We start from the raw sequence: 15931 nt of genomic DNA, 5'->3' as shown, positions 1-15931 counted from the left end.
AGTGCCCACTGAGTCCTCTTAAGACTCTACCCTCCCTGCCATAAAAAGAATCTAGACTTGAGATCAGGATGGTAGTTAATTCTAACATTCCATTCATTCATTCATTCAGCAGACATTCAGTGAGCACCTACTATGTGCCAGGCACTCTTCTAGGAGCCTGAGATACATTAGTGTGCAGAGTAAATGGAAGAGCTTACATTCTAGTTGGAGAGACAGACATTGAACAGTAAACGTGATAGATAAAGAAGTTAACATGCTTTGTTAAAAAGGGATAAGAGGTAAGGGAGAAAGATAAAAGTTGAGCACAGTAAGAGGGCCTGGGAGTATGTGAGCTGTGATTTTAAATTATGTGCTCAGGGGAGTAGGACCTGCCAAGTAGACAATGAGAAGGTTACATCTGGACAAAGACTTAGAGAGTGAGTTTGACATGGGGATATGTAGGGGAAGGGAATCCCAGGCAGAGAGGACATTCAGTGCAAAGATTCTAAGGCCAGAACAAGGAGGTTAGTGAGGCTGGCTAAGAGTGAAGTTGGAAAGAGGTGTATTGAGGCAGGGGGATGAGGGGGAAAGGTGGCAGATCATGGAGGCCTTACAGTAAGGCCATTGAAATGACTATGACCCTGAATGAAACAGGGAACCACTGGGGGATTTTGAGCAAAGAAGCAACAGGATCTGACTTAGATCTGACTTACATTTTAAAAGGATCACTTGGATTTTTTATTGAGAATTTAGTGCTGGGGTCAAGGGTAGAAGCAGAGAGATCAGAGAGGTTGTTGCAATAATGTGAATGAAAGATAACAGTGGCATATACCAGGGTTGTAGATGGGGAAAAGTCCTAGTTATATTTTGAAGACAGAGAGACGTAAAAACATTTGCTGATACTGATGGGTTTTGTGCAAAGAGAGAATGATCAATCATTAGTCCAAGGTTTTTGACTTAAGCCACTAGAACAGGAGCAAAACTGTAAGCATTTAATCGTACATAGGGGCTATACCTTACTCACCCGCCTACTGCCTGGTAAATATTGAATGAGGCTAGTGCGCAGCAGCATAGCTACCACGTGGAGGCGACCTGATGCAGGAGAGAGAGCAGACAAAGGTTGCTGTTTAGGGGCCGCCACTTCCTGGGGCTAGCCTCTGAGTCTTGCTCCTTTTCTACCTCCTCCTCTTACCCCCTTGTCCCCAGAGTTACAATAATTTTTCTGGTTGGCTCACTTGTCCAAAACTAAAGAGAACTGTGCAGTAGATTTAGCGGAAAATGGTTTAATGATAGTAGAGTTTAAAGAAGCTTGGATAAGTTTCACGACATTATTAAAATGATCATGAGGAAGATGATGGTGCTGGCAGTGTCTATAACATTTGCCCTTTGCTGCAGGGTTCATAGATCATAGAAACATTGTACAAAACGAAAAGCGAGCCAATATCAGGATGGCCTTAGTCACACCATGTCAGCTGCTGAACATCTTTTTTAGGCTAAAATACTTCTGAGGCTATCTGCCAAACTGTATTTTTTTTTAAAAGGCAAATGTGTTCCAAGCATTTGAATGCTTATAATTGGAAAACCTCTGGCAATGGAAAACTTCCTTCTTTGTAAACTGATGCTGCATTTTACATATATTGAGATATGGACCATATCCATAAATAAAGTTGTGCCTTTCTCTATAAAATGCATTCATAAATCCCAGTTCTTAGTTTGTTATATCAGATTCTTAAGAATTATTTTAAACGTCTTTGTTTAACCAAAATTTTGTGTTTTGTTTAAAAAAAGAAGCCTGGTGTTAAAAAAATATTTAATACATTCCTTTGTGTCCTTAGGAACTTTCTGAGCAATTCAGGATGATTTGAAAACTCTTCAAACATGGATGAGAACTCTACTAGAAAGAATGTATTTCACAATATCATTAAACATTGATTAAGCAACCACTGTATACACAGCACTGTATTGATGGCTGAGAAGACAATGATATTATAAAACTCAGATTTGAATCTTCTTAAAGAACCACTTTCAAAAATGAATTTTCATTCTCTTTCCAGTCAGGTATAGACTACTTTCACAATTATTGTCTATCAATAGAAAAATAACTGAAAATACAGATTGTCCGTCTAGTTTTGCATGTTCCTCTCATCCCTGAAGGTCTCTCTGAAGCAGAGTGGGATCCAGATTTGAAGGCTGTCAGGATACGTTTCTAGTTTAGTTTGCCTCCACACTTGAGGCTGCTCGTTTGACTTGGTTTAACGTTGGAAATTGGTGTAGAAATATTTCTCTTGAGAGTCATAACATTTTAAAGGATGTTCCCACTAAGCAGTAATCTGAACTATTTCTTAAAAGGCATGTGAACCTCTAATGCTGATAGTTCGAAGCATAAAGGCTTGGATATGTAGAATAAGATCCAGGAAAACAAAGAGAAGAGAAACTGAGGATTAATATTTCTTCATTTCAAAATCCCTAGAACGTCAGCCTTCTTGGTTGTATTTTGTCCCTTGGTTTGGGGTGAATTTTAGGCTGGATATTTGCCTTTCATAATTAGCTTGTGTCCACATGGGGTTCAGTCAATCAATTCAGCAGAAGCAAGTAAATCAAATACCTGTTCATGTGGACAAAAATATCTAAATTTTCTTTTTCAGCCATTATTCTCATGTTATGAAAAGACGCATCTCTTGCCAGTGAAACTACCGTTAAGTGAGCCATGCATTTCCATTAATGGACCTTCAGCTTATCAGTGAGTTATAATTCCCAAGCATCAACTTAAATATATTATCACATCCATCATCACAGTGAAGGGCAAATTCTGGAATGGTCTTTTGAACTGCTTCCCCTGTTTCCAATTTCACAGCCTCAACATTATAAAAGAGTCAGCTTTAGGACCTTGATTTTCTTCCACTTCATACTTTATAAAAAAGTCAGCAAACTCTTTACGTCTTTTATTTCCATAATGTTAATGAATTTCAGTATATTTCTTGCATGAGGAATTCTGAATAATGCAATTGGAACCTATTGGGAGTGGGAGCTTTTCATTAGAAGTTTCAGATGTCCCAGCCTACAAAGAGCCTTTGAATTTAGATATTTCCTTCTTTTGTGTTAGAACTTGGTTAGAATACCAAGAATATATTTTCAAAATTTTAGAGTAAGAAATATGAATATCTACTTTTCCCAACAAAACCAAACCTGCTTCTCTTCCAATTTTTTTTTTTTATTTATCCACCTTCGATGGAAACCTGCCAGTTACCCCGGGTTACTCTGTTATCACTCACACATGAAATCAACAAATGAGGATCTCTTTTATCGCTGAAATATTTTCAAATACACTCACTCTCCATCCCAAATACCACCAATCTCAGCGAGGTGACAGTTTTCTCTGACTTCAACTCTGTATTGCTGAAATAGGTGCCCGGCTGGTTACTACATCTCCATCCTTGTCCTTCACCAATTTATATTCAAAATTCAATTACATCATACTTTTAAAAATATGATTATGACATCTCTTTACTTTAAAAAATGCAATGGTTTTTTTTTCATTGTCACTGGGATAAAATCTAAATTGTTTAATGTGACTTACAAGCCTTCATAATTGATCAGACTTCCATCTACCTTTCCAGTCTTATCTGTCACTTCCCTCCTCAAGTCATCCTGAACTTTCTTTTTTTGTTCTAATTATGTCATGGCTCTCTGTGTCATCACCCCAGCCCTTAGACATGGTTGATTCTTCTACTTGGAACAAGATTCTATACATTCATTTATTTTTTATTTATTCAACAGCTATTATGACGCAAAGACTTGCTATTTACAACTATGATTATATTATACTATTATAGAGCACCTACTCAATTCTAGATACTAGGAAATAAACCAATGATTAGACCAGGCACGGTTTCTGTCCTAATAGAGCTTAAAGTCTAGCATGGAAAACAATCATGAAACATATAATGAGATTAGAATTATGTCATGGAAAGTATAAGGTGATGGGGGATCAAATGTCAAGGTAACCATATTTAATTTAGGAGTCAGTGGAGGTTCCTTGAGGAAGTACTGTTGAAGCTAAAATCTGAAGGATGAGGAGGAGTTAGTTATGATAACAGAAGAGTGGGGAAGGTGGAGATGGGGGAATGAAAGGTGGGAGAAATGTTCCCGTGACACAGTTAAATGGGAACTATATGACCACTGAGGGAAGAAAGAGTCTTTCCTCATTATAAGCATAAGATACTGGGACCAGATATCTTTACTGAATATATTTTTTTGGTGGCCTGTGTTGCAAAGGAAAAAAATTTATAAAGTTCTCATTACCCTTTGTTGATAACTAAGTTCAGGTGGCTCCTCCTTTTATAAATCCTGTTGCTATTAAAGGAATAAAGAAGCATATTGGTTGAGAGACAGTGTCTAGATATCAGGGAACTGGTTTATCCTAAATTTTGCTCATGACTTACTCATGTACCTCTGCTTTGTCATTTGCAAAAGGCCAAATGACTTACTCATGTACCTCTGCTTTGTCACTTGTAAAGGGGTAATGGTAATATTATCCAGTTTAACTTACAGGGCAGGATCAAATGAGACAGGGGTGCAAAAACATAAGTACCACACTGCTTACTGATCTTTTTAAAATAGGCATTTCAAGCATATTAAACAGTTTCTCGATTTCAGACAGTTCTCTATATTAGTAGCAACTCAAATTCATTTTTCTTATGATTTCTTAGTTGCAGCAATAGGGGCTGCTTTTCCAATTCCACAACAAGTAGAAAGCCCTCTTCATTACCCTTTAAGGGGAACAGAATTGGATTATGTTTCTTTAAAAAAAACAAAACTGTTCAAAGCAAAACTATTTTGAAGTAGAAAAACTGGAAACCCCAGTTATTTTGCAATCATCCTAAAACAGGACACATTTCTTTGATCACATTCTATGGTCAAGTCCCTCAATTCCTTTACTTTTTATGGAAAAGTTAATTTATCAGTCCTTTCTTACTTTTCTGTTTAAATCTGCTATCTGATCTCCCAGTGGCATATTTATTGACAAATATGACAATACAAATGCAAGGAAAGTTATACTGAAACATAATCTCTACATACTTAAGTAAGAACTTACATGTCAAAAAAAAAAAAACATCATGCTACCTTGTAGGTTATAAGGCAGACATAAAATAAAACATCATTAGTTTACGGGTTTACTTTGCCAAAAACTTTTATTCATCCTTGAAAACATTTTAGTTAAATTTAAGTATATAAGTATCAAAATATCTCTATCATAAATATTAATTTTTTTCTTATATGTTTCTATGCGACAAATAGGAATATCAACTCCCTTTCAGAATAAAGGGACAAGCTCATTCTAAAGTGTTTTACAAATGTTGAGAACCATATGAGTACTAATTTACAGAGGTGAAGAGTGAGTTTTTAGTTCTGAATGCCACTTCTCTTTTTGTTTACAATCTCTTTTTCCTTTCTTAAGCAATTGGATTTCAAAATACAGGAGCTCTCTTAAAGGCATGTAATTTCAAAGTTCTGTTTGGGCCTTCAAATTTTTTTCTATTACAAATTTCAGGCATCTTAAAGAAAGTCTGATGATTTTTATAGCATTAATTATTTCTGTATTGTTGGAGAGAAAAATTTAAAAGCCATTTAAAAGGAGAAAATAGTTTGTGAATAACTGATGGGAAAGAGCTCTTAAGGAAATGTATATTTATGAATCTCATTTAGTTCATCGCCAATTTAATTCTAATTTCTGTCAGTATATGTTTGAAGGAAATAGAGTTCGTGGAATTACGCAGTCAGAAGATTAGTGAGCATGTCTTCCTGCCTTTGGTACAGTGTACAGGCTTATTCAAAAGGTATCAGAAATGTGGGGTTCAAGTCTCAAATCTGCTCCCCCATTCTCCATGTCACTTAAGCCACTTAAGAAATCCACTTAGCCTCTGAACATCAGTTTCTCATTTGTAAAGTGGAGATAATAATGCCTTTCCTATAAGCTTCTTATTAGGAATAAGTGACATAACACAATGAAAATGCTTTGTAAATCAGAAGCTGCCCTATAAAAATAAATTACAAAATTTATCACTAGCTCTAAGATTCCCATAAGAGATTCTACAAAAAAATAGTTTAATATGTATTTTGTGTTCTTGCTCTTGTTTCCGTTTCAATATATATGTGCTAAATCCTTCATTAGGTTATAAGCTCCTTAAAGCTACAGAGAGCACAGCATATCCTCTTCCCACGTTGCTCTCTGGATTACACGTAACTAATGGATGCTCAGAAGGCATTGCTGATAGATATTATCTCCTCTTCCTCAGTTCCAATATCAAGCAAGCAGTCACTACTGTCAAGAAGTCTCCTTTCACCTATTCTATGTCTAAACCTTCCTGCTGTAATCCATACCTATTCCCATATATTCTCTCCTCTGAATTCATAGAGAATTGCTGGGTTGGCATCAACTTAACAAAAGCTTTTACCATTGTTACCAAACTCTCTTTAACTGCAAAACAAAATCCTTGGTTTTCAATCTAAATCTACCCCTCTTGCAATCCAAAACAAGCGGAATTAAGTACATCCTTAGGCCCAGGAAGAAAAGGGGAGTATCTGCTGGCTCTCTAAAGATTCCTAGAGCCAAGGGAGTTCCAGAGGAAAGCCCATCCCTGTCTGGGCAACTGAGAGGAATAAAGCACACCAACATAAAATGACTAGAGGAAATACGGACAGAGAAGAAAAGGAGGACGGGGTGAAGACGCCAGAATCAAAAGAAAGTGAAAGTAGAGTGTTCCCAGGGTACAAACATCCCTTAGAAGACTGTTGGGATGCTCTGGGGTACCCTGATGCTTGAACAAAAAGTCTTTCTTTAATAGGTAAGTTGCCACCAGCTCCTAATACAACACTTTAAAAAGCGAAGGGTTGGTGAGGGATGGCTACCTCAGTCTCCCTCCGTGGATCCTGTAAACGTGCTTATCTGATCTGGGCTCCGCTCAAAGTAGTTCCATATTCTTTTCATGAGGTTTTCAACAAAGAGGCCCAGCTCAACGCACCTTTTAGGTTTAAGAGAGGAATATTTTTTAGTCTAAGTCCCTCGCCCAGTCTTTACCAACGTGATGTGTCTTTCATTAAACAACCCTACGAGGGTCCACGCAATTCTGAGGCTCCGGTAAACACATGTGCCGCCGGCAGCCCGCTCCAGCGCGCCCTGCGTTTCAGCACCGCTGTCTCTGGATAGCGCCTCGCGGGCCCGCCGGGCCAAGGCCTCTCACCCTTCGCTCATCCATCCTCAGTCCACACGCTCCCCTCTTCACGTTTCCCTCAGTGCCAGGAAAAAAGCACCCCAACTTCCTCCATTCCTGCTTCTAAAGCGACCTCCGCGTCCCTTCCTCGGGGTCTAAATGCGCACGCTTCCGCGTCTTTGGGTCCAACTAGAGCAGCAGCGAAGCCGCGTCGTTTACCCACTGGTGGCCCATCGCCGACAGGGACAGGCAACGATCCCCTTTCCCTGGCCCCCGCTGAATCCCGCACCAGCAGCCAGGAGCCCCAGCTCGCTCCCTCTGTCTCTTCGCCCCAAAGTCTCCTTGAAAAAAACGCGCGATGATTCCCTTCCCCCACCGCCCCAACACACACACGCGCACACACACACACACACACACACACTCGCACGCCGCAAGCCTTGCGGGTGCCATCTCCGCCCTGGGTAAGCCTCCACCAACTTGGGCCCCGATCCTTCAACACTAGCTCGCAAAGGGCCGCCCGCAGCGACCGCCCCGCCCCCTCCCCTTCCGAGGCAGCGGTCAGGGCAGCCTAGCCCAGGCCCCCACCCTCCGGCCCCCACCCCCACATTCACCCGGCCGTCCACCTCGCGCGGGCAGCAAACGGTCCACAATCCTCAAACATTTGCCCCTGGGCCGCCTCGAACCACCAGCCAAACCCTAAACGAATTTCTTTGAAGCCCAGCCCTGTTCCTGGCGTGTTGTGTGCGAATGTTTGTGTCTCCGAAGCATATTCCTCATTAACTCCTTCGGGCTTTCAGCCCAACCTAAACAAACAGCACGTTATCTCCAACCCTTTCCTCCCTTCGCTCCCTTTAGCCCCATCCGGATCCTCACCAGCCAAGCAGCCAAACCTCTGCACCACCGCACCCCAGTTCTCGAACCTCGACCTCCCATCCAACACAAACCAACACTCTCCTCCGGCCCCTCCCCTCCCCCACCCCGTGGCCCCTTGTGAGCCGGGTCTGGCCTGAGCGAGTGACGCCTCGGAAGCCCGGTCTGCTTCTCTTCCCGGGAGCCCGGAACGGAGGGGCTGACCTCCCTCCCACCAGTGGGATCAGCCGGCGCGCCCCTCCGGAGGGGTACCCGCCTTACTGTCAGACGCCCTGGAAAACACAGGTGCCGGGGAAAGAGGGAGGCGGAAGCAGTCTCCGAGGGTGGGCGGGAGGACTCACCGAACATCTGAATGTGCCCTTTGGTGATGGGATTGAAGCTGCCGCAGGCGAGCAGGATAACGTGGGTCTTGGTGGTCTCGGTCATGGTGCGGGTGGGTCCCTCGCGCTGGTCCAAGGGTCGGCACTCTTTTTGTGTCTCGATATGTCTGCAGAGGGAGAAAGGAAGGCGAGGCTCCGGCGGTGGATGCTGTGGACTCCAAGGAGCCGCTCCAGACGCAAACCGCGTCACACTCCGCCTCGCATTAACGCTTGCAGCTCCGGCGAGATCCGAGGCGGCTTTTGTACTGCTCTGCCCGGTCCTTTCTAGCTTCCTTCGCGTCTCTCGCTCTAGTCTCTCGCCCCTCCCTTTCTTTCACCTCCACCTCACCCCACCCCATTACTCTCTTTTGCTTGGTGTTTTCCTGTGAGTTAAGATGTGGTACCCAAGCCCAGAGCCCTGAATTCTTACAGCATGTGTGAGCTCTTTCTCTTACCTCCTTCTGATTTAGTTTTCCTCCCTCCCTCTAATATTTTTCTGTCCACATCTACTTTCTCTAATATTTCCAAACCCAAAAGTGTTCGATTTTAAGAACTGTTTTCTTTCTTTCGCCCTCACAATTGTTTCTTTCAGGAGTATTCATTTCTGCCTGCCTTTGCCCCCTTATCTCGCGGTTTTGAACTACTGAACTGAGTCCAGAGCTTGACCTAGTGGTTGACAATAAATAGGGGAACCCGAATCCTTCCTCCAGTATATTGGTCCTTTCTGTGTGTTGAAGCAATGCTATCAGATTGAGAACAGGGATGTGGCAGAGTTGCTAAAGCTGTGTTAGGAAACTACTGCGATCTCACACAAGCATCAAAGTTGAGGGAAAGATTTACCATTCAACAAGTGTCTTTGAGTGCTCACTATGTGTTAGGCTCTGTTATAACCCCTGCTGATAAAGCAAAGTCTCTGTCTTCATCAAGTTTACATTCTACTGGAAGGAGACAGACAATAAACAAACGGGAGGAAAATACTAGACGGCAATTGGGCAATGCATAAGAAGTGAATACAGTTCACTCTCTGATAGAACAAAAGGTGAATGCAGGAGAGGGGACCCCTTGAAATGAAGCAGTCAGGGAAGGCCTCTCTGGGGTGGTAAAATTTAAACTCAGACCTACATGGCAAGGAATTGCTAATTCAAATATTTAGGGACAGAGAAGGGCTTACTGTGCTCTTAGAAATGAAAGAAGGCCAGTGTGATCAGAGTGCATCAATAATGGGGAAAAAGCGCTAAAAGAGAAGACTGGACTGTGAGCAGGACCAAATCAAGCAGGGCTTGTAGGCTAGGGGTGGGTTTGGATGTTTCTAAGAGGGCTAACTTAGAGAGGAGCAACAAAAAGGAAACCACTGAAGCTTTTAGACAGGGAAGTGGTAAGCAATCTACATTTTAATAAGATCACTCTGGTTGTTGGTAGTCTAGGCAGGTGGAGTTGTCCTTGGACGAGGAATTGGAGAGGTGAAGTTGATGAGAAGCAAATGGTCTCAGGATAAGTATCGTAGATAAAATCTACAGTCTTTGCAGATGGATTGAATGTGAATGGTGAGGGAAAGAGAAATCCAGGACCATGTCTAGAAATTTGGCTTAAGAAAATGAGTGGACTGAGTGAGAAAGGGGGAAAGAAAGTTTCATGGACAACCAAATGTTCTCTTCTGATACAACAGATAGACCTAATAATTTGAGTCTTTTTAATGGCCTTTATAAAAGTTTAGATATAACTGACATATACCATTGTATTAGGCTTCTGAACTTAGAGATCCACAAGTATGAATATTTACCATTCCTGGGCTTCATGACTCTTGGATAAATTTCTACCCTATTTTAGTGGGTTGGTCATTGTTTCTAATTTAAGAGAGTGTAGTGGGTGTACACTAAATATTTGTTATAAATTATGCAGAGCAGCAAATCAATCCTGATATGCATAAAATTTCTAGTTTAAAGACAAGTCCAAAGAATTGATACATATGTGTAGTGGGATTTGAATCTTCCCTGACCTAGGATGCAGATTAGTGGGGAAGAGGAGCAGGAGAGGTTGAAAGAAGCCTGGTTTGGGCATGAAACTCTGACACTTACTAGCTGAGCAATATTTATTATCTGCCACGTGCCAGGCATTTGATTTAGGGGCTGTGGACAAAACAAAGTCCCTGCTTTAATACAGCTCATATTCTAGAGGGGGAAGTAGACCATAAAAAAATGAACATAATGGTAATAGATATAAGGAAAAATTAAGCCGGGTAAGAAGAAAAGGTAAGGGAAACCCTCCTTTGTTCAAGGTGGTCAGAGAGGGCCTCTCTGATAAGTCGGGGCCTGAGCAGGAACCTGAAGGAAGCAGAGGAGTCTGTCATTTGAATATCTGGGGAGGAATATACTTGGCAGAAGAGCAGGTACAAAGAGCCTGGGAGCAAGAGTGTTTGGGCATCTTCAACAAACACACGTGTACGGCTGGAGGGAAAAAGCAAGTGGAAAAGCGATGAGAGACAGACTGGGAAAGTAAGACAGATCAGACAGGGCCTCCTAGGCTCCGGTTAGGGCTTTGGCTTTTTCTCTGAGAGAGACAGGAAGTCACTGGGGGGTTCTGAGCGGAGAAGTGACATGAGCTGACTTACACTTGAACAGTATCATTTTGGCAGGAAATATAAATTTTGGAGTCATCAGTATAGTTTTATATTTAAAATCATAGGATTAAATGAAGTCATCTAGAGAATAACAGATCTATATATATAAAGAAGAAAAGAAGCCCTCAGATTCAGCCCCCAGGCACACAAAATCAGAAATATGGCTAACATTCATTGAGCATCAGTTGAAGCCCAGACTATAAGCCGTTCACAAATGTTAATTTACTTAACACTCACAATAACTCTGAGTTCAATTCATTTTATCCCATTTGAGAGATGAGGGCAGAGAAATGAAATTACTGGTCCAAGTAAGTGCAGAGCCAGACTCAAGCCCTGCTAGTTCTGAGTGACAGCCCCGCTCTTGATCCAAGCCTTCTATTTTATCTTGTTTCACTGCTGTGCTATACAGGCATACCTTGCTTTAATGCACTTTGCAGATGTGGCATTTTTTTTCAAATTGAAGGTTTCTGGCAACCCTGAGTTGAGCAAGTGTACCTGCGCCATTTTTCCAATAGCATTTGCTCACTTCGGGTCTGTGTGTCACAGTATTTCAAATTTTTTTCATTGTCACTGTATTTGTCATGGTGGTCTGTAATAGGCTGTCTTTGATGTTACTGTGGTAATTGTTTTGGAGCACCAGGATGGCACACTTAATAAATGTGTGTGTTCTGACTGTTCTACTGACCATCCATTCCACCATCTCTCACCCTTTCCTCAGGCCTCCTTATTTCCTGAGACATAATGATATTGAAATTAGGCCAGTTAATAACCCTACAATGGCCTCTAAGTGTTCAAGTGAAAGGAAGGGTCAGTTGATGTGGCAAACTCCATTGTCATCTAATTTTAAGGAATTGCCACAGCTACCCCATCCTTTAGCAACCACCACCCTGATCAGTCAGCAGCCATCAACATCCAGGCAAGACCTTCCACCACCAACAAAAAGATTATGACTCACTGAAGGCATAGATGACAGTTATCTTTTTTTTCAGGAATAAAGTATTTTTTAAATTAGAATATATACACTGTTTTTTAAAGCCATAATGCTATTTCAAACTTCACTGACCACAGTATAGTGTAAATATAATTTTTATATGCTTTGGGAAACCAAAAAAATTCATGCTTCTCACTTTACTGCAATATTCACTTTATTGTGGTAGTCTGCTACCAAACCTGCAATATCTCTGAAGTATGCCTGAATGATCTGCATCTATGAAAATGAAGGTAACTATACCCACCAAGCCACAGAGATGTGACGATTACCAGTAATGTATGTAGAACACCGAACATACAGTAGATGCTCAATGAGTGCTACATATTTTATAAATGAGAGACTGGAATGCTGTAGCAAACTGAGAATTGCCTTACCAAGTCTTCAAGTTTCCTTTCTTTATGCAGGAAAAATGGAAGAGTAGACAACAAAATTCAGTGTAACCTGCCGGAATAACTGGACATGCAATCAACTCTACAAGTTAATTTTAATAAAAAGAAAGGGAAAAAAATGTCCAATTCAACATTCTAACCCACTGGTCAACAAACATTTACTGATGAGTTAAGTACAAAAATCTTTTTACCAGCCCCGGACCCAGAGGATAACAATAAAATGTAAATTTGTGATACAACACAATAAATATGCTTCAGTCTTAAGGAATAGTTTAAATTCTATAAATTATATTAATTGGTTGTGATTCTGTCTCTTATAGGTTTCTCTTTGCTTATCTCTAATTTGTGAATCCTTATAGAAGTTTCTGGAATTAGAATAGAAAAACATGGAAAGCAAATCCTGGTTCTGCCACTTGCTAATTGTTTGGCTTTGGGCCAAGTCATTTGTGGCCAAGACTGGAGATACAGTAGTCCACCCTTATCCCTCGATTCATTTCCCAAGGTTTCAGTTACGCCTGGTCAACCTGGGTCTGAAAACAGTCAATGGAAAATTCCAGAGATAAACAATTCATAAGTTTTAAATTACATGCCTTTCTGATTAGCATGATGAAATCTCACACCCCTTTGCTTCATCCCACCTGGGAACCCCAACCATCAACATCATCTGTTTCTGACATCCAACCATAGACGTCACTGTGGGTGGACAACCCAGGATCACCCAAAACAGATGATTCTCCTGAAAAATCTTCAGAAGATCAATGTAGTAGCCTCACACTGTGCCATTCATCTCACTCCATCTCATCACGTAGGTGTTTCATCATCTCATCATCACAAGAAGGGCGAGTACAGTACAAGAAGAAATTTTTGAAAGAGGGAGACCAGATTCACGTAACTTTTATTACAGTATATTGTTGTAGTTGTTCTATGTTATTATTGTTAACCTTTTACTGTGCCTAATTTATAAATTAAGCTTTATCATAGGTATTTATGTATAGGAAAAAAAACACGGCATGTATAGGATTTGGTACTATCCCTGGTTTCAGAGATCCACGGCGGGTCTTGGAACATATCCCCCAGGCCCTGTGTACTTTACAGGGGTCCTATATGGATCAAATAAGACCATGGGTGAGTAAATCAGATTTTTTTAAAAGCATATTATCAGCTTTAGGTCAAACTCCATAGCTGTTACATAGAAAACACCTATTGTTTTTAAGTGTTTTGTTGTTTCTATTGACGGCTTTGTCGAAGATGTTTCTGGGAGTTTCGATCTTAGAGGGTAATGGTTTGGGGAATGTGCCAACAGTGTATATATCAACCAACAAAAACAGCCAAAAACATACTAACAACAGATTTATTCTCAGTGAAGATTCTAACGCTGCTTCATAGGATATAGAAATAGGAATGTCAACCCTTGCATAATACATGTACCTTAATATATATAGTGATCTATTCTCAGAGATGCTTATTTTAACTTAGGTAATATAATTTGGTCCAATATTTCAACTTTCCAACAGCTAGGTAATTGCTTTAGGCTGCAAAGGAACCTGAGTCATTCTCCCACAGCCTTAACTTTGCAATCTGCCCCAGTCAGTTCAGTTTCCAAATGGGCTCAAGGCAGACAGTCCAGCCCAGAACCTTTCCTGCTGTAAACATCTATTCTGATGGGCAGGCTCAGGTGTCTACTGGGTCTAATTTGAAATGCACATGTGTAAAGTCTAGCAGAGTGTGTATGTATGCTCACTTATCTTCCTATTTGCTTAGTCTGGGTTAATCATCCATTTGCATCACAAATCAGGGTAAAACTATTCCATGTTTATGAAGCTGGGTTCCAGAGTAATACTAGGCGTTGTCCTTTACAGGAAGAGCACAAAGTCACACACACACAAATGTGGCTCCCCTCGTTCCTGGGATCAAGTCAGATATTAAATATTTATTTCATATTTTTCTGGAAAAAATATTATTCCGAGAAAACCTTGATTTCTTGGGATTCTCTTCAGTTTTCTACATTTGTACAGTTCTCTCTCCTTTGCTTTCTCCACTTCCCTTCAAGATAAACACCTTCAGGGATATGGCTAAAATTATTGGCTTTACTCTCCCATTTTCCGTACAAGCAAATATTTTTACATCTGTAGGGGGGAAAATCTCCCGAAGATTGAGATCCTCCTTCCTCCAGCTCTAAATCCCCCAAATCTCACCCAGATCTACAATTTCTCTGATTATTCTGATCATATTTCAAAAATAAAAGATGTTTCCAGATTTCAAAACCTGGTTTTCAATTACACACATACCAGTACTGCTGGCACCACAGTGAAAGAGAAGAAAGGACACAGGGCTTCATAACCAATAAGCACTGTGCACCATTAAAAATAGCAAGTTTCTTCAACAAGCTTGGATATTTGCTGGTTTATTTACCATGGCTTCTTTCAGATAATGGGGAAGGGGCATGTACAAATCATTATTTTCATCTTGAGACTGAAGATTTCACTACTTTATAATGAAGTTTTCCCAAGAGAAATAGGAGATAGAAAAAAATCAGTTCTAATAGACTTAACAAGAAGTATAATTGATTAAGAAGTAAAATAATTCCCTGAAATGACATCTGAGACTATCTCTGCCTCCCTCCTTTAAGTCACCCAAATGGAAAACACAGTTGGCTCAAGGGAGCATTAAATAAAGGATAGGAAACTTGAAATACAAAATATTTTTTCCATTACATCACTATCTCACAATTTGGTTAAGTCAGATATAACCTAGAATTTCAATCCCATGACTTCCCAAACTTAGGAGATCACTTGCCAGTAATAACTAAACTAATTTCAAAGGAAATGGAGGCACAAGAAAAACTCGGACCAGTTGGACCGGCTAGCTCCGGTCCTCACAACCCGTATTCATGCTGGAGTTGAGGCAGCTCAAGATTGGCAGCTGTGCGTTTTTAGATTTTGTAAGTTGCTAGTATTACTCAGGACTCTTTCAGAAATCCGTAACAGAAATCTTATTCAAACTAATTTAGGGTAAAGAGAAAAAGTATTGATCTATGTGGTTGGGAAGTTGTTTTGTGTTCTTTTATGAGGTGGGCAGCCAGGTGGGGTCATAAGAGAAGACACAGGAGAGGCTCAGGAAAACAAAGTTTATTATCCTTACAGGTCAGAATTCATGACAGAAGACAGAAGCCATGACGCGCCACGTAGGGCTACATGCAAAAACACCAGGGTGGTCGGAAGGCAGAAGGAGTGGGGAGCTTTGGCCAGGCCTTTATGGGGGTTTCCACAGGAAAGGCAGGGCAAGTTAGCCACTTTAGCATAGGCTGGTTTGAATAATTCTGGAGGCCTTTTGGCCACAGGGGTCCTGGCCACAGGATGACTACGGTGGGGGAATATTGCCTTTTGAGGTGCATGGGCCAGATACAGGAAGCATGGTTCTGGAGGGCTAGTCTGCAATCAAAGGCTTGCTCTTGGCCAAGACCTTTGCTGTCTCTAAGAATTGGCTGGCTCTGGGAGGGGCAGTCTCTCCCTAGC

The 15931-nt window shown here is 41.0% G+C and overlaps 1 protein-coding gene and 1 long non-coding RNA gene across 5 annotated transcripts in view; one reads left to right on the top strand and one right to left on the bottom strand.

The window, feature by feature from the left end:
- The window catches only part of NMNAT2 (nicotinamide nucleotide adenylyltransferase 2), a 180601-nt gene that overhangs the window by 133404 nt on the left and 31266 nt on the right, over positions 1 to 15931 (bottom strand). For all 4 annotated transcript variants that reach the window (XM_072945963.1, XM_072945964.1, XM_072945965.1 and 1 more), the window contains one exon: positions 8402 to 8547. In XM_072945963.1, coding sequence (XP_072802064.1) covers positions 8402 to 8547 — 146 coding nt within the window. The remainder of the gene's footprint in view (positions 1 to 8401; positions 8548 to 15931) is intronic.
- LOC140688007 (uncharacterized) lies at positions 8201 to 12680 on the top strand. Its single transcript, XR_012062650.1, has 2 exons — positions 8201 to 8345; positions 12432 to 12680. It is a non-coding gene; the product is annotated as an uncharacterized lncRNA (long non-coding RNA).

This window comes from Vicugna pacos, chromosome 21 (assembly GCF_048564905.1).
Source record: "Vicugna pacos chromosome 21, VicPac4, whole genome shotgun sequence".
NCBI lineage: Eukaryota > Metazoa > Chordata > Mammalia > Artiodactyla > Camelidae > Vicugna > Vicugna pacos.
The sequence above is the reverse complement of the archived record's forward strand: the minus strand, read 5'-3'. Positions and strand labels throughout refer to the sequence as shown.